At 36.5% G+C, this 18,771-nt stretch overlaps 1 protein-coding gene across 5 annotated transcripts in view; it reads left to right on the top strand.

Annotated features, from left to right (window-relative positions):
- Window positions 1-18,771, top strand: part of BDP1 (B double prime 1, subunit of RNA polymerase III transcription initiation factor IIIB) — a 95,927-nt gene that overhangs the window by 48,630 nt on the left and 28,526 nt on the right. For all 5 annotated transcript variants that reach the window (XM_047729482.1, XM_047729486.1, XM_047729484.1 and 2 more), the window contains 7 exons: window positions 2,317-2,495; window positions 3,911-4,115; window positions 5,090-5,229; window positions 8,576-8,777; window positions 9,033-9,223; window positions 10,235-10,622; window positions 14,075-14,194. In XM_047729482.1, the coding sequence (XP_047585438.1) occupies window positions 2,317-2,495; window positions 3,911-4,115; window positions 5,090-5,229; window positions 8,576-8,777; window positions 9,033-9,223; window positions 10,235-10,622; window positions 14,075-14,194 (1,425 nt within the window). The remainder of the gene's footprint in view (window positions 1-2,316; window positions 2,496-3,910; window positions 4,116-5,089; window positions 5,230-8,575; window positions 8,778-9,032; window positions 9,224-10,234; window positions 10,623-14,074; window positions 14,195-18,771) is intronic.

The following is an 18,771-nucleotide window of genomic DNA, read 5'->3' on the forward strand; positions in this document are numbered from 1 at the left end:
TTATCATAGCATTATTTACAACAGAGAAGATAGGAAAGCAACCCAAGTACTCACCAAGAGGTGAATGAAGAAGAGTTTTATACACACACACATACACACACACACACACACACACACACTGGAATATTACCCAGCCATACAAAAGAATGAGATGTTGCCATATATAGTAACATGAATGGGCCTAGAAGTCCCTTTTGTCAAGTGAGATGCTGTGCTAAGAGAAATAAGTCAGAGAAAGACAAGTACCATATATTTCCCTTACATGTGGAATCTGAAAAATAAATGAACAAAACAGACTCAAATACAGAGAACAAACTGGTGGTTGCCAGAGGAGAAGGAGGTGGGAAGATGGGGGATATAGGAAAAGGCTTCCTATAAGAGCTCCAGGCTTCCCAGGGCTGCTGGCTGGCTTACTCGGTAGATATGCAAACTCTTGATCTTGGGGTTGTGAGTTTGAACCTCATGTTGGGTATAAAGATTACTTAAAAATAAAAATCTTTTAAGAAGCACAAACTTTCAGTCATGAAATAAGTAACAGATAAGCACGATATAGGGAATATACTTAATAATATAGTAACATGTAATAATATAGTAACATATGGTTATAGATAGTGACTATACTTACCATGGTGAATGTTGAGTAGAATTGTTGAATCCCTGTGTTGTGCATTAAAACTAATAAAACATTGTCAACTGTACTTTAATAATAATAAAAAATCCCAGTTCATAAAAAAGATAATAAAATGATGTATTTTTTAAAAAGTGCAATTTTGGATTAAAAATCTTTTTGTTTTATTTTTATTTTTAATTATTTATTTATTCGAGAGAGAGAGAAAAGCATGACAGGGGGAAGGTCAGAGGGAGAAGCAGACTCCCTGCTGAGTGGGGAGCCCCATGTAGGGCTCCATTCCAGGATTCTGGGATCATGACCTGAGCCGAAGGCAGATGCTTAACCAACTGAGCCACCCAGGTGCCCAAAGTGTTTTATTTTATTTTATTTATTTTTTTTCTTTCAGAGAGAGAGATCACAAGTAGACAGAGAGGCAGGCAGAGAGAGAGGAAGGGAAGCAGGCTCCCTGCTGAGCAGAGAGCCCGATGCGGGACTCAATCCCAGGACCCTGAGATCATGACCTGAGCCGAAGGCAGCGGCTTAACCCACTGAGCCACCCAGGCACCCGCCTAAAGTGTTTTAAAATGGCTTAGTTCTGGGGTGCCTGGGTAGCTCAGTTGGTTAAGTGTCCAACTCTTGATTTTGCCTTAGGTTTTGATCTCAGGGGTGTGAGTTCAAGCCCAGTGTGGAGCCCATTTAAAAAAATAAATAACGAGTATGTTTATAAAAAATAAAATTAAAAAAAATTACTTATGCAAAGAAAAAATAAATAAATAAATAAATAAGTAAATAAATAAAGAGGGTGCCTGGATGGCTCAGTTGGTTAAACAGCTGCCTTCGGCTCACGTCATGATCCTGGAGTCCTGGGATTGACTGCTGCATCGGGTTGCCCGTTCAGCAGGGAGTCTCTTACTCCCTATGATCCTCTCCCCTCCCATGCTCTCTCTCTCACCCTCATTCTCTCTCAAATAAATAAATTTTAAAAAATCTTTAAAAAAATAAAACAGCTTAGTTCTTACAATGCTAGAAAATTTGTATTTTTTCTTCCTGCTCTTATATTTTAAAAAGGTCTTTTTTATTGATTATTTTATCTGATTATAGAAATTTCAGATTGAAAAAATACATAATCTAAAAGTGAGAGTCCATTATAATGTCCCATTTCTTCTTCCCAGGTTAATCAGTCATGTAACTATTTTGAGTATGTCCACTCATTCTTTTCTGTATATATACTTATTTACATAAATAATAAAATGTGTGGATATTTTCTTTGTTTTCTAAAAATGGTGTTATAACTTGCCTTCTCATTTTTTTAACTTAATATTATGAACATATTTTTGGATCAGTATATACAGATTTATCTTCTAAATTGTTCTGGGTTTCCATTATAAGCAAATTATAATTTATTCAATACCCTACTGATAGGTTTGTCTTGTTCCCAGTGTTTTGATTTTGTTCTTTGCTTTTTTGGGGGGCTATTAAATGGATATAGTAAACATCTTTATATGTACTTTTCCATTACTTACTTGAATATGTTTGTAAGATACATTTCTAGAAGTAAATTTGCTGAGAATTAAAATTTTTAGTAGATACCTTTCTCTTGTCCTCTGCAGAGACTCTGCTAATTTATTTTGCTCGTAGTGTATGAAAGTTCCTATTTCCCTATACTTTTATCAGCCCTCAATGAAATTTTCCTTACCTGCCTCTAGGGTGTGGCTTCCCTAATGACATCAAGAGAAAAAGACAAATCAGGTCACAGGGAGGAGGAGACTGTAATATTACCATGTATACAGCCTGAAAAGGACCTTTCACCTTCAAGTTCTTGTAATCCTGAAGCGATGTCTCAGCCTGTACAGACCCAGGAGAAGGAATTAGTTGTTTCTATGGGGTAAATAGTGATACTTCTTTGAAAATCTAAAATATATGTATATTTAAAAAAAAAAAAAAAGCAAAGGAAAATCTAAAATATGAGAGAATTCTTTCAAGTATTTCTTCATTGTTACTAAGATGTGTTAATGTATTTTAAAAGTGAATATCAGGGGCGCCTGGGTGGCTCAGTGGGTTAAGCCACTGCCTTCATCTCAGGTCATGATCCCAGGTCCTGGGTTCAAGCCCCGCATCGGGCTTTCTGCTCAGCAGGGAGCCTGCTTCCTCCTCTCTCTCTGTCTGCCTCTCTGCCTACTTGTGATTTCTCTCTGTCAAATAAATAAATAAAATCTTAAAAAAAAAAAAATAAAAGTGAATATCAAGAATACTTGGTTTATTTTTATTTAATTATTATTTTTAAAAAGATTATTTGAGAGACAGAGAGTACTCAGGGAGGAGGGGCAGAGAGAGAGGGAAAGAGAGTCTTAACCAGATGCCACACTGAGTACACAGCCCTCTGTGGGGTTTGATCTTATGACCCTGACATCATGACCTGAGCCAAAACCAATATTTGGATGCTTAACTGACTGCACCACCCAGGCTGTCCAGTAATACTTGGTTTATTTTTATTCATGTGTCAGACTGCCTAAAATAGAAAATCACACTGAGTTAACACCTTTTGATGCTTACCTGCCTGTATTCACTATTAGCTACTTAGGGTTTTATGCAAACTACTGCATTTAAAAATACATGTATATAAAGATTGTATTCATTATCTTCTTAGAAACTGTAGTAGAAAGATGCTTGGGTGGCTCAGTTGGTTAAGTACTTGCCTTCAGCTAGGGCATGATCCTGGGGTCCTGGGATCGAGTTCCACTTTGAGTTCCTTGCTTAGTGAGTGCCTGCTTTTCCCTCTCCCTCTGCCTGCTACTCTCCCTGCTTCTCCCTGCTTGTGCTCTCTCTCTCTCTCTCTCTTTGTCAAATAAATAAATAAAATCTTTACCAAAAAAATTGTAGTAGAAGGCTTATTTACAGTTTTAACCATTTTTTATATAGATGGTCTGGTGTTATTAATGCACATTCACAAAAATGGACATTCATGTTGTTTTGCAACAGTTACCACATATATCTCCAGAACTTCTTCATTTTTCCAACCTGAAACTTCACCCGTTAACAAGAATACTCCATTCCTCTTCTTCCATTCCCTGGCAACTACCTTTATACTTTCTGGCTCCATGAATTTGAATTTTCTACATTATATAAATTCATTACCTTTTCAGGATTAAATTAACTATTTTTTTAAAATAAAAGAATATATATCATTGAAGTAATTTGATTTTATAGTTTGTTAGAGAAGATTCAAATTTTATGTTTTTATAGTAGTTTTCATCTTTTTACAGTCCAGTTCCCTCTCTTTCTCCCTGTCCTCTCTTCTAGGTCTCATAGAACAAACACTTTTCAGCAAGAAGTCAAGGAAAGCGTTATCCCAACTGCTCGAATAGTAAGGAGCCGACTTCAGAGACCCAGACCAAACATAACAAAGGCTGGACCGAGGCAAATAGAAAAAGGTGAAGCTGAAGGCATAATTAAGGAAGAAAGAACAGTAGTACAAAAAGATGAAACAAAAAAGTTCTTGACTGTGGTAAGTTATTGTTATGTAATTGAGCCTTCTAATGCATGTTAAAATACGAAATGACATCTTAGACTAGGTTTAGAATATAGGCATGTGACATTTTCATCAATGAATATATAACATATCTAGTTCTTTTCTGGATTTACCATTCTAGATTTTTTTAAATGAAAATAGATTTTTCCCCTAATTAATGAACCTATTCATTATGAAAATATTCAATTAATACAAAATATTATAATAATATTGAGGTAACCACTGAAAACCTTCTGACATATCTTACTGGGTATATCTCCATGCATGCATGTGTGTACACTTATGTAAATTTAAATAATAAAATCTCTGGGGCACCTGGCTGGTTCAGGTGGTAGAAAATGCAGCTCTTGATCTTTGGGTTATAAGTTTAAGCCCCACATCAGGTATAGAGATTACTGAAACATAAGATAATTTTTTTAAATAGTAAAGTCACTGCGTACATGTTATTTTGTAACTTATATTTTACTTAATATATTAAATGACTTTTCATGTCAAGAAGTATAGAGGCATATCGTTTTTCATTGCTGTGTAACATTCTGCTGTTTGCCAGTTTAACCAATCTTTTTTTGATATATCTTTTGGTATAAATCTAAGTGGTGTAATGCACTTTTCAACAGATCTTATTTCTTTGTCCTTCTTTTTCTCTTGTCTACCAAGGGAAAATCTAGATTTAAAGCCATTATAATCCTTGTTTGAAACCTCTCAAGGTTTCAAACAAGGGGTGGTAGGTGTTCACAACAGATAATTATTTAGTTTTTAAAGTGTCCTGTAAACATAATAATTGCAGTAATTGAAGCTTCTCTCTGAATTAGATAGTTTTATTTTGGACAAAAAGTGAACATTGCATACCTAGTTTGACTCTTTGTTTTGAAAAACTCAATACCTAATGATTGAAATATTTTGGGAGGTATTACCAAAAAAAAAATGCTACCATTCTTTTGTCATTTTAGCCAAGCTCTCCAGTTGGAACTGAAATTGAAGTTGTATCCTCCAAAGTTTCAGAAGGTATAACGTGTGAAAACCAGAGTCACATGGTCCTTGCAGAACCTCTTCATCTTAACAAAATAAATGTTTTAGATGAAAAGATGAGGTGAGTTTGCTTTTAATCAGAAAAGCGTAAAACTTCTGAAGATAAAGGTTGGGGAACTTGACATCAAGAAAATTTTGTGAAAGGTTAAAGCAATACTAAATTATGAAATGGAGTTTTTAAAAATTTTTATTTTTTAAAGATTTTATTTATTTGACAGAGAGAGACACAGAGAGAGAGGGAACACAAGCAGGGGGAGTGGGAGAGGGAGAGGCAGGCTTCCTGCTGTGCAGGGAGCCTGATGTGAGCCTTGATCCCAGAACCCTGGGATCACGACCTGAGCTGAAGTCAGACGCTTAATGACTGGGCCACCCATGTGTCTGAAATAGAATATTTTAAATATGCTTCTTCAAATACTGTAAGAATTGCATGATTGATATTCTCTTCATTTATAATTTCTCCACAAAGTTTGGTGAGCCTCCTCATATTTTATTTTAAAACTAAATTTAATAGTAGACAAGTTCTTAAGTTCTTGGTATATTTAGAAATTTATATCCTACTGACTAAAATTCATACATAGGAAATGCTATATCCTAGAATATCCCAAACCAAATGTTAAGAATGATATCTTCTAAATGAGTTAGACCAGAAAGGTGAAGATATTTCAGTACTACCACTTTTATTTATTACTTAAAATCTGCTTTATTATTACTGATAGTACTTTTTTTTTATTTTAAAGATTTCATTTATTTATTCGACAGACAGAGATCACAAGTAGGCAGAGAGGCAGGCAGAGAGAGAGGGGGAAGCAGGCTCCCCGCCAAGCAGAGAGCCTGATGCCGGGCTCGATCCCAGGACCCTGAGATTGTGACCTGAGCCATAGGCAGAGGCTCACCCACTGAGCCACCCAGGCGCCCCTCTGATACTACTTTTTAAAAAAAACAATTATTTATTTTAGAGAGCAGGTGCGCATATATGTGCACGCGTGTGAGTGAGCAGGGAGGGGGCAGAGGGAGAGAGAGAGAGAGAATCTCAAGCATTCTCCCCACTGAGCGCTGAACCCCATGCAGGCCTCGATTTCATGGCCCTGAAATGACCTGAGCCAAAATCAGGAGTTGGACTCTTAACCAACTGAGCCACCCAGGCACCTTAATACTACGTTATGATTAGCAATGATCAAAGGGTGCTTCATTGCAAGGGTACCACTAGAGGGAAGACCCAAAAGAAGTGAAGGAACAGCAGGTCCAGGGGTTGTCTAAGGGGAGAGGGAACAGCAGCTTCGAAGTACTTAAGGCGAGAGCATGCCTGGCTTGTTTGAGGAACAGTGAAGGGACCTGTGTGAAACAGGGAAGAAGAAGGAGAGTAGTAGATGTAGAAAAGGGTAAAGGCAGACTAGGGAGAATGGCAGATTATATTGTAAGGAATACAGACCATTGTATTTGATTTTGACTCTACTGAGCCTTTAAAGATTAGTGACCTTCAAGTTCAGCCTTTCCTAATGCTCTCATTTGTCATTAACTAGCTAGACCAAGAGGATTTGAATGGCTTGTTCAAAATAAACACTGGCAAATTGGTTTTTAAACTTAAGTTTTCAGGATTTGTGGCTTTCAGACTAGCAGATTCCTGTAGTTACATAAGCAGACTTTCCTGAAAGAAACTTTACATGTTTCAAGAGATTTTATGCTGAACTTTTGTGTTTTTTAATAAGAGAAATCAAACTTTTAATTTTTTTATGGAAACCCATGACCCAGCCCACCCACCCCCTTTTTTTTCTCTTGAAAACCCTTTTTCTATTCATGAAATTTATTCCAGCTGTTCACTTTATCATGACTGATACTTTCTTCAGAGTAAAAATCTTTATAGTTTTAAAATTAGGTTGTTCCTAAGTCCAGTATTGTCTTCTTGTCCCTTTTGACTTAAGTAGTGTGTTAGGTTTATATATTTATTTTACTTTACTTGCCTTCGTAGAATCACAGGTGACTGTAAATAACTTATTTAAATATAATCTGTTTTCCTAAATTCATTGGCCTACATTGGAATGTATTTAGCTAGCATCATAACCTTGTTAGAATTTCCAGTGAACTTCCTTGGTGTTTTGCTGCCAGAAGAGCTTGGCAGAGTTGGAACATTGGGTAATGTAACTGAGTACTTCTCTGCTAGGTAATTTGTTAGAAATATTACTTAAGATTAGTCTTTAAGGGGCACCTGGGTGGCTCAGTGGGTTAAAGCCTCTGCCTTCAGCTTGGGTCATGGTCTCAGGGTCCTGGGATTGAGCCCCACATCGGGCTCTCTGCTCAGCGGGGAGCCTGCTTCCCTTCCTCTCTCTCTGCCTGGCTCTCTGCCTACTTGTGATCTCTGTCTGTCAAATAAATAAATAAAATCTTTAAAAAAAATTATTCTTTAATATAGATCTTTCAGAGAACTCCTCATAGGTACTTACATGCCTAATTTTCTTTATAATATCCAGGTTTATATTAGTTTTAAGCTTCTCAATTCAAAATTCAGATCCTTGCCAGTTATTAAAATATTTTCCAGGAGAACTTAAGATAGCTCTTCAGGGTTTGTTTTGGGAACTATACCTACTCTGTTGAATGTTAAACCTTGTCTTTTTCTGATTTGGCAGACACAAAATGATTATTTTGAGATCCTGTGACAGTGGCTATCAGTAAACCTTTTTCCATAAACTGATAGGTCTGTGATGGGAGAATGGACTCTGGCTTTCAAGCCTGGTCTTGAACCAGAAGGACCAAGGATGTTGTGACATTATGTATTTGTTCATGCATCACAGCCCAGTTGAAGATGTTTGTTTAAAGTACCATTGTGGGGGCACCTGGGTGGCTCAGTTGGTTAAGCTGCTGCCTGCGGCTCAGGTCATGATCCTGGAGTCCGAGGATCAAGTCCCTCATTGAGCTCTCTGCTCAGTGGAGAGCTTGCTTCTCCCTTTCCCCTTTGCATTCTGCTCTGCCTATTTGTGCTCTCTCTCTCTCTTTCTTTCTGTCAGATAAATAAATAAAATCTTAAAAAAAAAAAAGTACCATTGTGAAATTCATGTTCAACTACTGGCAGGGTTTTGTTTTGTTTTTTTTTTTTTTGGTATCTAGTTATCTCTTTGAAAATTATTTAACGTACCATGACACTACACACCAGAATCTATGAGTGAAGTAAAAAAAGATTAATATTACTGAAAACTATTTTCCAGACTGTACAGAAAATGGAAATTATAAAAGCTTTTATATTCTTTTTATCAGCATATATGGTTTCATTTTATGTTCTTGGTTTTAAAGCCAATTTATATGCAGTCCTTTGAACATAGTATTGGTTTGTGTTCAAAATTGTTTGATATAACAGCTCTCTTGTCGATATGGAATTCTGATTTTGGTTTTTCATCTTAATTTGTACTTCATTCTAGACATGAACCTAAAAGGTCTGTTCCTAGTCCAGCACATTTGGTAAGAAGGCAGTTCCGAAAGGTTAAGCCAAATTTGGGACGAGCACATGGTAAGAAAGATGAGCCAGGCATAGAAAAAGACAGAGCGGATGAGAGAGAGGCAAGGAAGCCAGAAGATAATTTGCTGCAGCCCCGAGATTCTGACACCCACCTCCTTCAAAAAGTAAGTTTGAAAAAAATACTTTTTGTCAGTGGGCTCTGTTTTGTCAAGATCATGAAGGAGAGAATTTAAAAAAATATAGTTTTGTCTTTTGTATTATAACTAATTTTATAAAAATTGAGTGACCTTCTAGTATAAAAAGTTAGAAACCAGTCATTTGTATGTGTGTAAACTTAGAGCTTTAGGCCTAGCCACTGCACCAAATGATTGTAAATATTGTTTCCTTGGTAATATGAGCTATTTCTTCTTAAACTTAAGGAAAAGGCTGAGTTTCTGACATCTTTGGAGGTTTCAGCAAGAAAAGATTGTGTTGATTCCACGGAGGCTAGTTTGGCCAAAAGCAGTGCTCATTTAGAAGTTGGACCATCAGGAAGTGTTGGAGGAAAAACTGTAGGGGATAATGCTGTATCTTCAGTTGCTGAAGAGCAGTGTCTCAGTAAACTATCAAGGTAAAGTTTTATTTAACAAATACTTTCAGAATAATAAATAAAAGTAACTTTTTATGGATGTCTTGCCATAACTTACTGGTAGAGTAAAAAGATGGTTTGTTAAGAAAAGTGTAGATTGGTTGATAATTACAGGTCTTTTCCTTTCCCGCTTAGGATTTTTATTTATTAAAGTTTACCTTTTTCCGGTATTCTTAGGAAGATTTTTCTTTCCTACAGTTAAAATTTCTGGATATTGAGTATATTAGACATGAGTGGAAGCCTGACCAAGGTAGCAGTATCTGTTACCTAAATAATTAAAGTGCTAGTTCAGGTGGGGTCACAAATACACCTGAAGGGTATATTTCATGTTCTGTAGGTTTTAAGGAAAGTGGAAAAGAACTTAAGTTCTAAAAAAACAACTGTTCTGTGGATTTTTTGCCTTCCCTTCTTTATTTTAACCTAGTCTGTTTACCTAGTAGGATACACCAGTATCACTTTAAAAAATTTTTTAAAAATTTTTTATTAACATATAATGTATTAATAGCCCCAGGGGTACAGGTCTATGAATCATCAGGCTTACACACTTCCCAGCACTCACCATAGCACATACCCTCCCCAATGTCTATAACCCAGCCACCCTCTCCCTACCCCTTCTCCCCCCAGCAACCCTCAGAGTATCACTTCTTTTTAAGCTCATTTTGTTTTATTGGACCATTTTCCTTTTCTCATTTTCTTCTAATAATTTCTAGTCTTATATCCCATCTTCACTTAAATAGCAAGGAAAAAATGGCCCAGAGTTAAAAACTTACTATGAAAAATTTGTAGGTAGGTAACTAAGAATGAACTCTGAATAAGGAACTGGTAGTAATAGTACATTTCTTTCTTAATTTCACAGAGTAAGTTTTTGACTTAATGGTTGTGGTCATTTTCAATTTAAATGCTTGAAGTGGGATTTCATTCTGAAATTTTGGTTTCAATAAAATGTCCTCCATGTGCATATAATGACTATTGTTATTTTGATTAAACATCCAGCTCTCCACAGCTGTTAAAAGAATCAAATTACTCTAAAATTGGTCTGGATCGAAGAACAACTGCCTCTTCTACTTCTGAGTGTGAGGTAGATCATGGTGGAAGGAGAATCCATCGCAGGATGAAACCAAGTGTCACCAGAGGGCGTGGATCAAAACGAGTTCGAAGTAAGACCTCTAGGAAGGAACCTCGTGCTTCCAAGGCCACGCTGGTGACTCTTCGGGCTTCACAGGAAGAAGATGAAGATGATGATGAAGATTTTGAGCCTGATTATGAAGATGAAAGTTACCATCTTGCTCCAGAAGAAGTAAACAAAGCTCCAGTGTTTGTTCCCATTGGTCTTAGGTCTCCCGAACCTGTTTCTGCTCAGATCGAGGAAACAATGGAAGAGGTAGTTTGTTTTTTGAATTCTTGGAACTTTGCCTTGTTTTTTTTCTTTTAGTGTATCATTGTTTCTTCTTAGTGATTATTAAGATTTGAAAAGTTCGTTCTCTAAATAGCCTCTACCAAATGTTATTTGTTTGAGGCCTGGGGGATATCTGAAGGAATCAAGTAGGAGCGTCCTGTGATTACGTAACCCCTTTGACCCAGGTCCACCATGAGGTAGTTTATTATAATAATAAGTATCGAAATCTAATTTCATTTGTACGTGGAGACTGCTTAATCTATTTTCTGATTAGTTTTTCATTTTGGCAGGTGTTTTCTGTTAACTCTCTGATAGGCTGGGGCTGGTTGGTAGAGAGTGTAGAAGGGACGTACTTCTTTTTATTTTTTTTCTTTTCTTGTTAAAAATTTTGGCAAAATCTACATAAAATGTATCATCTTAGCCATTTTAAGTGTGTAGTTCAGTGGCATTAGGTGCATTCATATTGTTGTGCTACACCATCACCACTATCCATCCACAGAACTTTTTCGTCTTGCAGAACTGAAACTATACCCATTAAACGATAATTTCCCATTATCTCCTCCCCTCTTGCTTGTGGCAAACACCATTCTGCTTTCATCTTTATGACATTACTCTAGGTACTTCAGATAACTGAAATCATACAGTGTGTCCTCATTGTGACTGGCTTATTTCATTGAGTATAAAGTTTTTAGGGTTCATCCATATTGAAGCATGTGTTCTTTTGTGTTCATCCATCTTGAATTAGAGTGTTCTTTTTTTAAGGTTGAATAGTACTTCATCATGTATCTGTACCACATTTTGTTTATCTTTTTATCAGTCAGTGGACGGTTGGTTGCCTCCACCTTTTGGCTGTTACTGCAGAGAGTGCTGCTATGAACGTGGGTATACAAATATCTCTTCTAAACCCTGTTCTCAATTCTTTTGGGGATATACCTAGAAGCGGAGTCACTAATTATATGGTAAATTGTACACCAGTTTTTACTATTTTGAAGATTTTTTTTTTTTTTTAATTTATTTGACAGATCACAAGTAGGCAGAGAGGCAGGCAGAGAGAGACAGGAGGAGGCAGGCTCCCTGCTGAGCAGAGAGCCTGATGCGGGACTCGATCCCAGGACCCTAAGATCATGACCTGAGCCGAAGGCAGAGGCTTTATTTAACCACTGAGCCACCCAGGCGCCCCAGTTTTTACTATTTTGAAAAACTTTCATACACGGCATAGCAGTTGTATCATTTCTCCTTCCTGTCGGTAGCATACAAGGCTTCTGATTTCTCCATATTCTCACCAGCCCTTTTATTTATTTATGGCTATATTTATATTATGGCTATTTTTCAGAATAGCCATCCTAATGAATAGATGATAGAGGAACATAATATTTCAACTTACTTTGTTATAAGCGCTCCCGTTTTGCCTTTTGGTCTAGTATTCCATCTTTGTTTTTCCCTCGATTTTTAGTAATTTACTTGGCTTAAAGAGCAGCACAACCACATCTCTTTGGTATTAAGCATTTGTGATTGTTTTTGAGTCATTTGCAACAGAATTTAGGAATTAACTGAGGTAGTAGTGATGATGATAACAAAAGAAGTAGGAAACTCAAACCAATTCAAGTAATGTTAAATCCAGAATTAATGGATTATTGAATCTGTAGCTTCACATTTATGATGAATGGAAGTCCACAACCACCTTTATTTATTCACTGTTAATAATCACATACTAGATATTATAAAGTTTACGAATTAGAATGGTTGAAACTAAATAAAAATGATGCAAAATGAAATTTCTTATAACTGAAAGTTCTAAGATGAAGATAATGAATTTACGTTTTATTTGAAACCAAGAAAATGCAAAAGAAAAGTTAATTTTTTGCAAGGATATCTGGTTAACACAGCAGGAGAATTCATTTAGTTTTATGTTTTGTATTTTACTATTTTCATTGGTTGAAAGGCACATTGTTTTCTTGTTTTAAAGATTTATTTATTTATTTATTTGGTGAGAGAGAGACAGCTAGAGAGGGAGAGGGAGAAGCAGACTTCCCACTGAGCAGGGAGCCCGATGGGGGGGTCCTGATCCCAGCGCCCTGGGATCACAACATGAGCCCATGGCAGATGCCACCCAGGTGCCTCTGAAAGGCATGTTGTTAAGTGAAAGAAGTCAGTTGCAGAAGAATCATATAATCACATAATTATCTATTCATATGAAATGTCTCAAACAGAAAAATCTGTAGAGACAGAAAATAGATTAGTGGTTTGCCTTAGGGATTTGGAGATGAGGGGTTAAGAGAGTGATAACTAATGGATATTGGATTCTTTTTTGAAGTGATAAAAATGTTCTAAAAGTGACTGTAGTGATGGTTGTTCATAACTGCATATTACAGAAACATCAAATTATATACTTTACGTGGGTGAGTTCTTGGTATGTACATCGTATCTCGGTAAAGCTGTTTAAAAAAATAAAGCTTTAAAACTGGACAGTGCCTTAAAGAACCAACTTTCAGATATCTATAGTATTTCCATTTGTCATCCATTCCCAACTCTTGAGAAAATATTTTGTTTATTCAAGTCACTTTAACTTTCTCATTCATCCTGGATAGTAGCAAAGATTTTTTTCTAATATTTGCTTCTGAGAAAACAGATATAGAACACATAAGTGTTACTATAGTAATTATATCATGAAGGCAGATTTTCATACTTGACTCTTTATTCACTTTCTGTTGAATCATAGTTTTTTATACTTACCTTTCTATAAGTAAGGGACTAGAAGCCAGATTGTCTTGTATACAGTCTAGGAGAGAAATCTTAGTCCTTTAGTCCCCAGATTATAGGGATCTATGACCAAAAATACTATTACGTGAGAAAATGTGAATGAATTAATTTTCTCACATGTCCATGGCCATGGCTATCATGGGGTTGTGGGAGAGCGTAGTTGCTTTGGTGCAGAGGCGGATGCATGGTAAATCTTTTCCCAGTGCTTTCAACTCATCTTTATTACAGCACTGAAGATGGTGTATAGTTAGATAATTGCATGTCTGTTTTTCTCAGATTGTGAATTCTTTGAAGGTAGGGACTACACTTGAGTTACTCAGCTTTATACCCTTGTATCTGTACTGTAGCCTTCAAGTTTTTAGGAAGCGCTACATAAATGTTCACAGAGTGGTGAGAGAAATTATGGGAACATAGAGACAAAGTGGGGATCGTAGACAGGGAAACGCTAGGTACTAAGATTACCTTGGAAATTCTGTTTACTGTTTGTAAGGATCACAGACCCCTCCAAAACCTTAAATGTTTTACTTTGCCAAGTTGATGTCGAGTTACTATATTTCAGTTTTTAATTGTGTATGAATGTGGGTTGTTCATTCAGTTTAACACTTTATTTTACTTAGTCATTTTGTTATACCAACTAGTATCCCAAAATGAAATAATGAAACTTCTCATTTTGACAGCTTGAAATAACTGTGAATGTACCAGATATAGGCATAGCTGTTGTTGAACATCCACTGTCAAACACAGATGTGACTACTCAGGAGATGAGACAAGAAGAAAATTTGAAGGCATTATCTGTCGTAAGCACCCAATTTATTATGTTTTGTTTATAATTTTTTGTTTACTTTCAAAAGAATGGAGGTTTATTTTGAAAGCTTTAAGTTTACCAGCCATTCTTGCTAATTTCTATCATGTAGGGAACTGTGAGTATGAATAGGAGAAACTGGTGAATAATCCATAGATTTTGTGTTTCAGTTGGAAAGCATTGATTTTTGTGTATGTGCCTGAAGAACTCTTAAGAGCCTCATAAATTTACGTTAAAGTTCTGTTGCATAAAATCTATATTATGGGGGCACCTGGGTGGCTCAGAAGGTTAGGCTTCTGCCTTCGGCTCAGGTCATGGTCTCAGAGTCCTGGGATCAAGCCCCGTGTCGGGTTCTCTGCTCGCTGGGGAGTCTGTTTCTCCCTCTCTCTCTACCTGCCTCTCTGCCTACTTGTGATCTCTCTCTTTGTGTCAAATAAATAAAATCTTTAAAAAATCTATATTAAATATAAATTACTTAAAATATATTTAGTTGCATTTTGTTTGGTACTCTTCCCTATTTGGTTAGTATTTCTCTTGTTTTTGGAGAAGAAGACAGCAAATTCTACTTTTTTAACAACTTTATTTTTTAAAATTTTTTATAGATTTTATTTATTTATTTATTTGAGAAAGAGAGGGAGGTAGAGAAAGCACGGAAGGAGAGGGAGACTTCCCCTGAGCAGAGAGCCCAATGCAGGCCTTGATCCCAGGACTCTGGGATTATGACCTCAGTCAAAGGCAGATGCTCAACCGACTGAGCCACCCAGGCGCGGCACCCTTTTTAACAACTTCATTAAGATACAGCTCACATGGGGCGCCTGGATGGCTCAGTGGGTTAAAGCCTCTGCCTTCGGCTCAGGTCGTGATCTCAGGGTCCTGGGATTGAGCCCCGCATCGGGCTCTCCGCTCAGCGGGGAGCCTGCTTCCCCCTTTCTCTCTGCCTGCCTCTCTGCCTACCTGTGATCTCTGTCTGTCAAATAAATAAATAAAATCTTAAAAAAAAAAAAAAGATACAGCTCACACGCCAAATAAGTCACCCACTGAAGCGTAATTCATTGGTTTCTGGTATATTTATAGATAGGTATAAATATTGTAATAGTCAATTTTAGAGCATTTCATCACGTCAGAATGATACCTTAGGTCTCAAAGCAGTTGTTCCCCATTTCCTCTCGACCCTCCCCAGGCTTAGGTAACTAGTAATCTACTTTTTGTCTCTATAGATTTTCTATTCTGGATGTTTCATACAAATTGACTCCTACAATATGATCTTTTATGCCTGGCATTTTTCACTTAGCATTCAGGTTCATCCATGTTCTAGCATGTATCAGTACTTCAATCCTTTTTGTGGTCATATAACTCTCCATGTAGACAGTACTGCATTTTGTCTATCTGTTCATGTGTTCATGGACATTTAGGTTGTTTCCATCTTTTGGCTTTTAAAAATAATGCTGCTTTAAACATTCACGTGCAAGTTTTTATACTGACATTACGTTTTCATTTCTGTTGGATACCTTCTTAGGAGTACAATTGCTGGCTCATATGGTAACTGTACGTTTAATCATTTGAGGAATTAGCAAAATGTTTCCCAAAGCTGCTGCACCATTTTAACATTCTCACCAGCAGTGTATGAGGGTTCTAATTTCATATCCTTACAAACATTTGTTACTTGACTTTTTGGATCTAGCCATACTTAGTGGATTCGAAATGGCATCTTGTTACGATTTTGATTTGGATTCCCTAATGACTCATGTCATCAAGCATGTTTTCATGTGGTTATTGGCCATTTTTATATCATCTTTCCAGTAATGTCTATTCAGAACCTTTTCCCATTTTTTAAAATTACTGGTCTATTTGTCTTTTTATTATTGAGTTATAAGAATTTTTTATATTGTCTGGATACAAATCTCTTATCACATATATGATTTGCAAATATTTTCTTCTGTAAGTTGTATTTTAATTTTCTTGATGGTTCACTCTAAAGTACAAAAGTTTTTAATTGTGATGAAGTCCAATTTATCTTTTTTCTTTTGTTATTCATGCTTTTTTGTAATATCTAAGATTTCTTCGTGAAAGCCAAGGTCCTCAAGATTTACTCCAATTTTTCTTCTAATAGTTTTATTTATTTCTTATTTTTTGAGAGAGAGTGAACACACAAGCAGGGGTTGGAGGTAGGGGCACAGGGAGAGGGAGAGAATTTTTAGCTGGACGTGAAGCCTGACATGGGGGCTCGATCTCATGACCATGGGATCATGACCTGAGCCGCAATCGAGAGTCAGACACTCAACTGACTGAGCCACTCAGGCGTCCCACTTCCTTTTTTTTTTTTTTTTTTTTTTTAAGATTTTATTTATTTGACAGAGATCACAAGTAGGCAGAGAGGCAGGCAGAGAGAAGAGGAAGCAGGCTCCCCGCTGAGCAGAAAACCCGATGCGGGGCTTGATCCCAGGACCCTGGGATCATGACCTGAACTGAAGGCAGAGGCTTTAACCCACTGAGCCCCCCATGTACCCCCCCAGGCATCCCACTTCTAATAGTTTTATAGATTTTACTAGAGTTGTATATTTAGGTCTTTAATCAACTTTGAATTGATTTTTGTATGTGGTGTGATGTTACAGTTCTTCATTCTCTACATGTGACTGTACAGTTGTTGCAGTATTTCTTTGAAAAGACTGTTTTTCCCTCATTGAATTACCTTGCATTTTTGTAAAAAATAAATCAGCTGTACATGTGTGAATTTATTTCTGAATTCTTATCTCTATTCCTTGATTTATATTTCTGTCCTTATACCAGTGATGCTCCATTGATTGCAGTTTCTTTGTGTAAGTTTTGGAATTGGGAAAGTGTGAGTCATCCTACTTGATTCTTTGTAGAATTGTTTTGGCTTTTGAGGGACTCTTGCAATTCCATATGAATTTTAAAAATTTGTCAGTTTCTGGACATTATCTAAGATTCTGATTGGGATTACATTGAATCTGTAGATCATTTTGGGGGAGCTAGTCCCATCTTAATACTGAGTCTTCCAATCCAAGAACATGGGTATTTGCCCATTTACATAGGTTGTCTTTGATTTTTTTCAGCAGTGTTTCATACTTTGCAGTGCACTTCCTTTGTTAAATTTATTATCAAGTATGTTATTATTTTTGATGCTGTTGTGAATAGAATTGTTTTCTCAGTTTCACTTTCAGGTTCTTTATTGCAAGTGTCTAGAAATACAATTGGTTTTTGTATATTGGTCTTGCATACTGCAACTTTGCTGAACTCTTTAGTTTTTTCTTTTTTAATGAATTTAGCTCTTATTCAGAATTAAATAAGCAAAAGTTTAAGAAATATTCACAAAGTACTTACATAAAAGAAAGTTAATAGGGACAGTCACAGGTTTGCAACAAATAATTATAAAAGTACTCAGGGCAGCATGAATATAAACCATGTGCCAGCATAGTGATCTAATTGTGAAATGAATAATGCATAACTAACATTTGCACCAAGACCAGAATTAAAAAATAAACATACTTTAAAAGCATAGTTCTACATTAAGCTTCTTCTCTTCCCCAGATCCTTAGTGAGTTTATACTCTTTAACCTTAATGAGTTTATACTATGTAATTCTTTTAAACAAACATATCATGTCAAACTATAAATTATATAGATGGATAGTGTGAAAAGCCTCCTAAAATGTACAAACTAACTGGTACTGAATTGTGAGCACTTTAGTTCTAATAGTTTTTTCTTTCCTTTTTTTTTTTTTTTTTTTTTTAGTGGATTCCGTAGGATTTTCTACATATGAGATCATGACATGTGACTAGAGATGGTTTTTAGTTCTGCCTTTCTGTATTGGTTTCTCAGTGCTGCTATAACAAAATGCCATGAACAAGGTAGCTCAAAATTATAGGAGGTTATTTTTTTATCGTTCTGGAGGCTGGTCCAAAAATCGAGGTGTCACCTTCTGGAGGCTCAGAGGGAAAACCATTCTGGCCTTTCTCCTACTTTCTAACAGTTGCCACCAGACCTTGTCATTCCTTGGCTTGTGGCAGCACATTTCCAATTTCTGCCTCCAATGCCACATGGTAATCTCCCTGTATGTGCATCTCTATGACTTTTTTCTTCTAAAGACACCTCTCATATTGGATAGGGCCAACCCTAATCCAGTATGACCTCCTGTTAACTTTATTACATCTAAAAAGGTCTTATTTACAAATAAGGTTACATTCATGTTACTGGGGTTAGGACTTCAACATATCTTTCTGGGTGAAAGAATTCAGTTTATAACACTTTTTTTTTTTCTCTTTTCTCTTTTTTAAAGATTTTATTTATTTGCTGACAGAGAGAGAGCACAAGCAGGGGGGAGTAGGGGCAGAGGGAGAGGGAGAAGTAGGGTGCCCGCTGAGCAGGGAGCCCAATGCGGGGCTCGATCCCAGGACCCTGGGATCATGATCTGAGCAGAAGGCAGATGCTTGACCACCTTAGCCACCCACATGCCCCATCTTACAATGCTTTTCACTCAGCATGTCTTTTATTTCTTTTCTTTTCTTTCTTTCTTTTTTTTTTTTCTTTTAAGATTTTATTTATTTATTTGACA

This window comes from Lutra lutra, chromosome 5 (genome assembly GCF_902655055.1).
Source record: "Lutra lutra chromosome 5, mLutLut1.2, whole genome shotgun sequence".
Classification (NCBI taxonomy): Eukaryota; Metazoa; Chordata; class Mammalia; order Carnivora; family Mustelidae; genus Lutra; species Lutra lutra.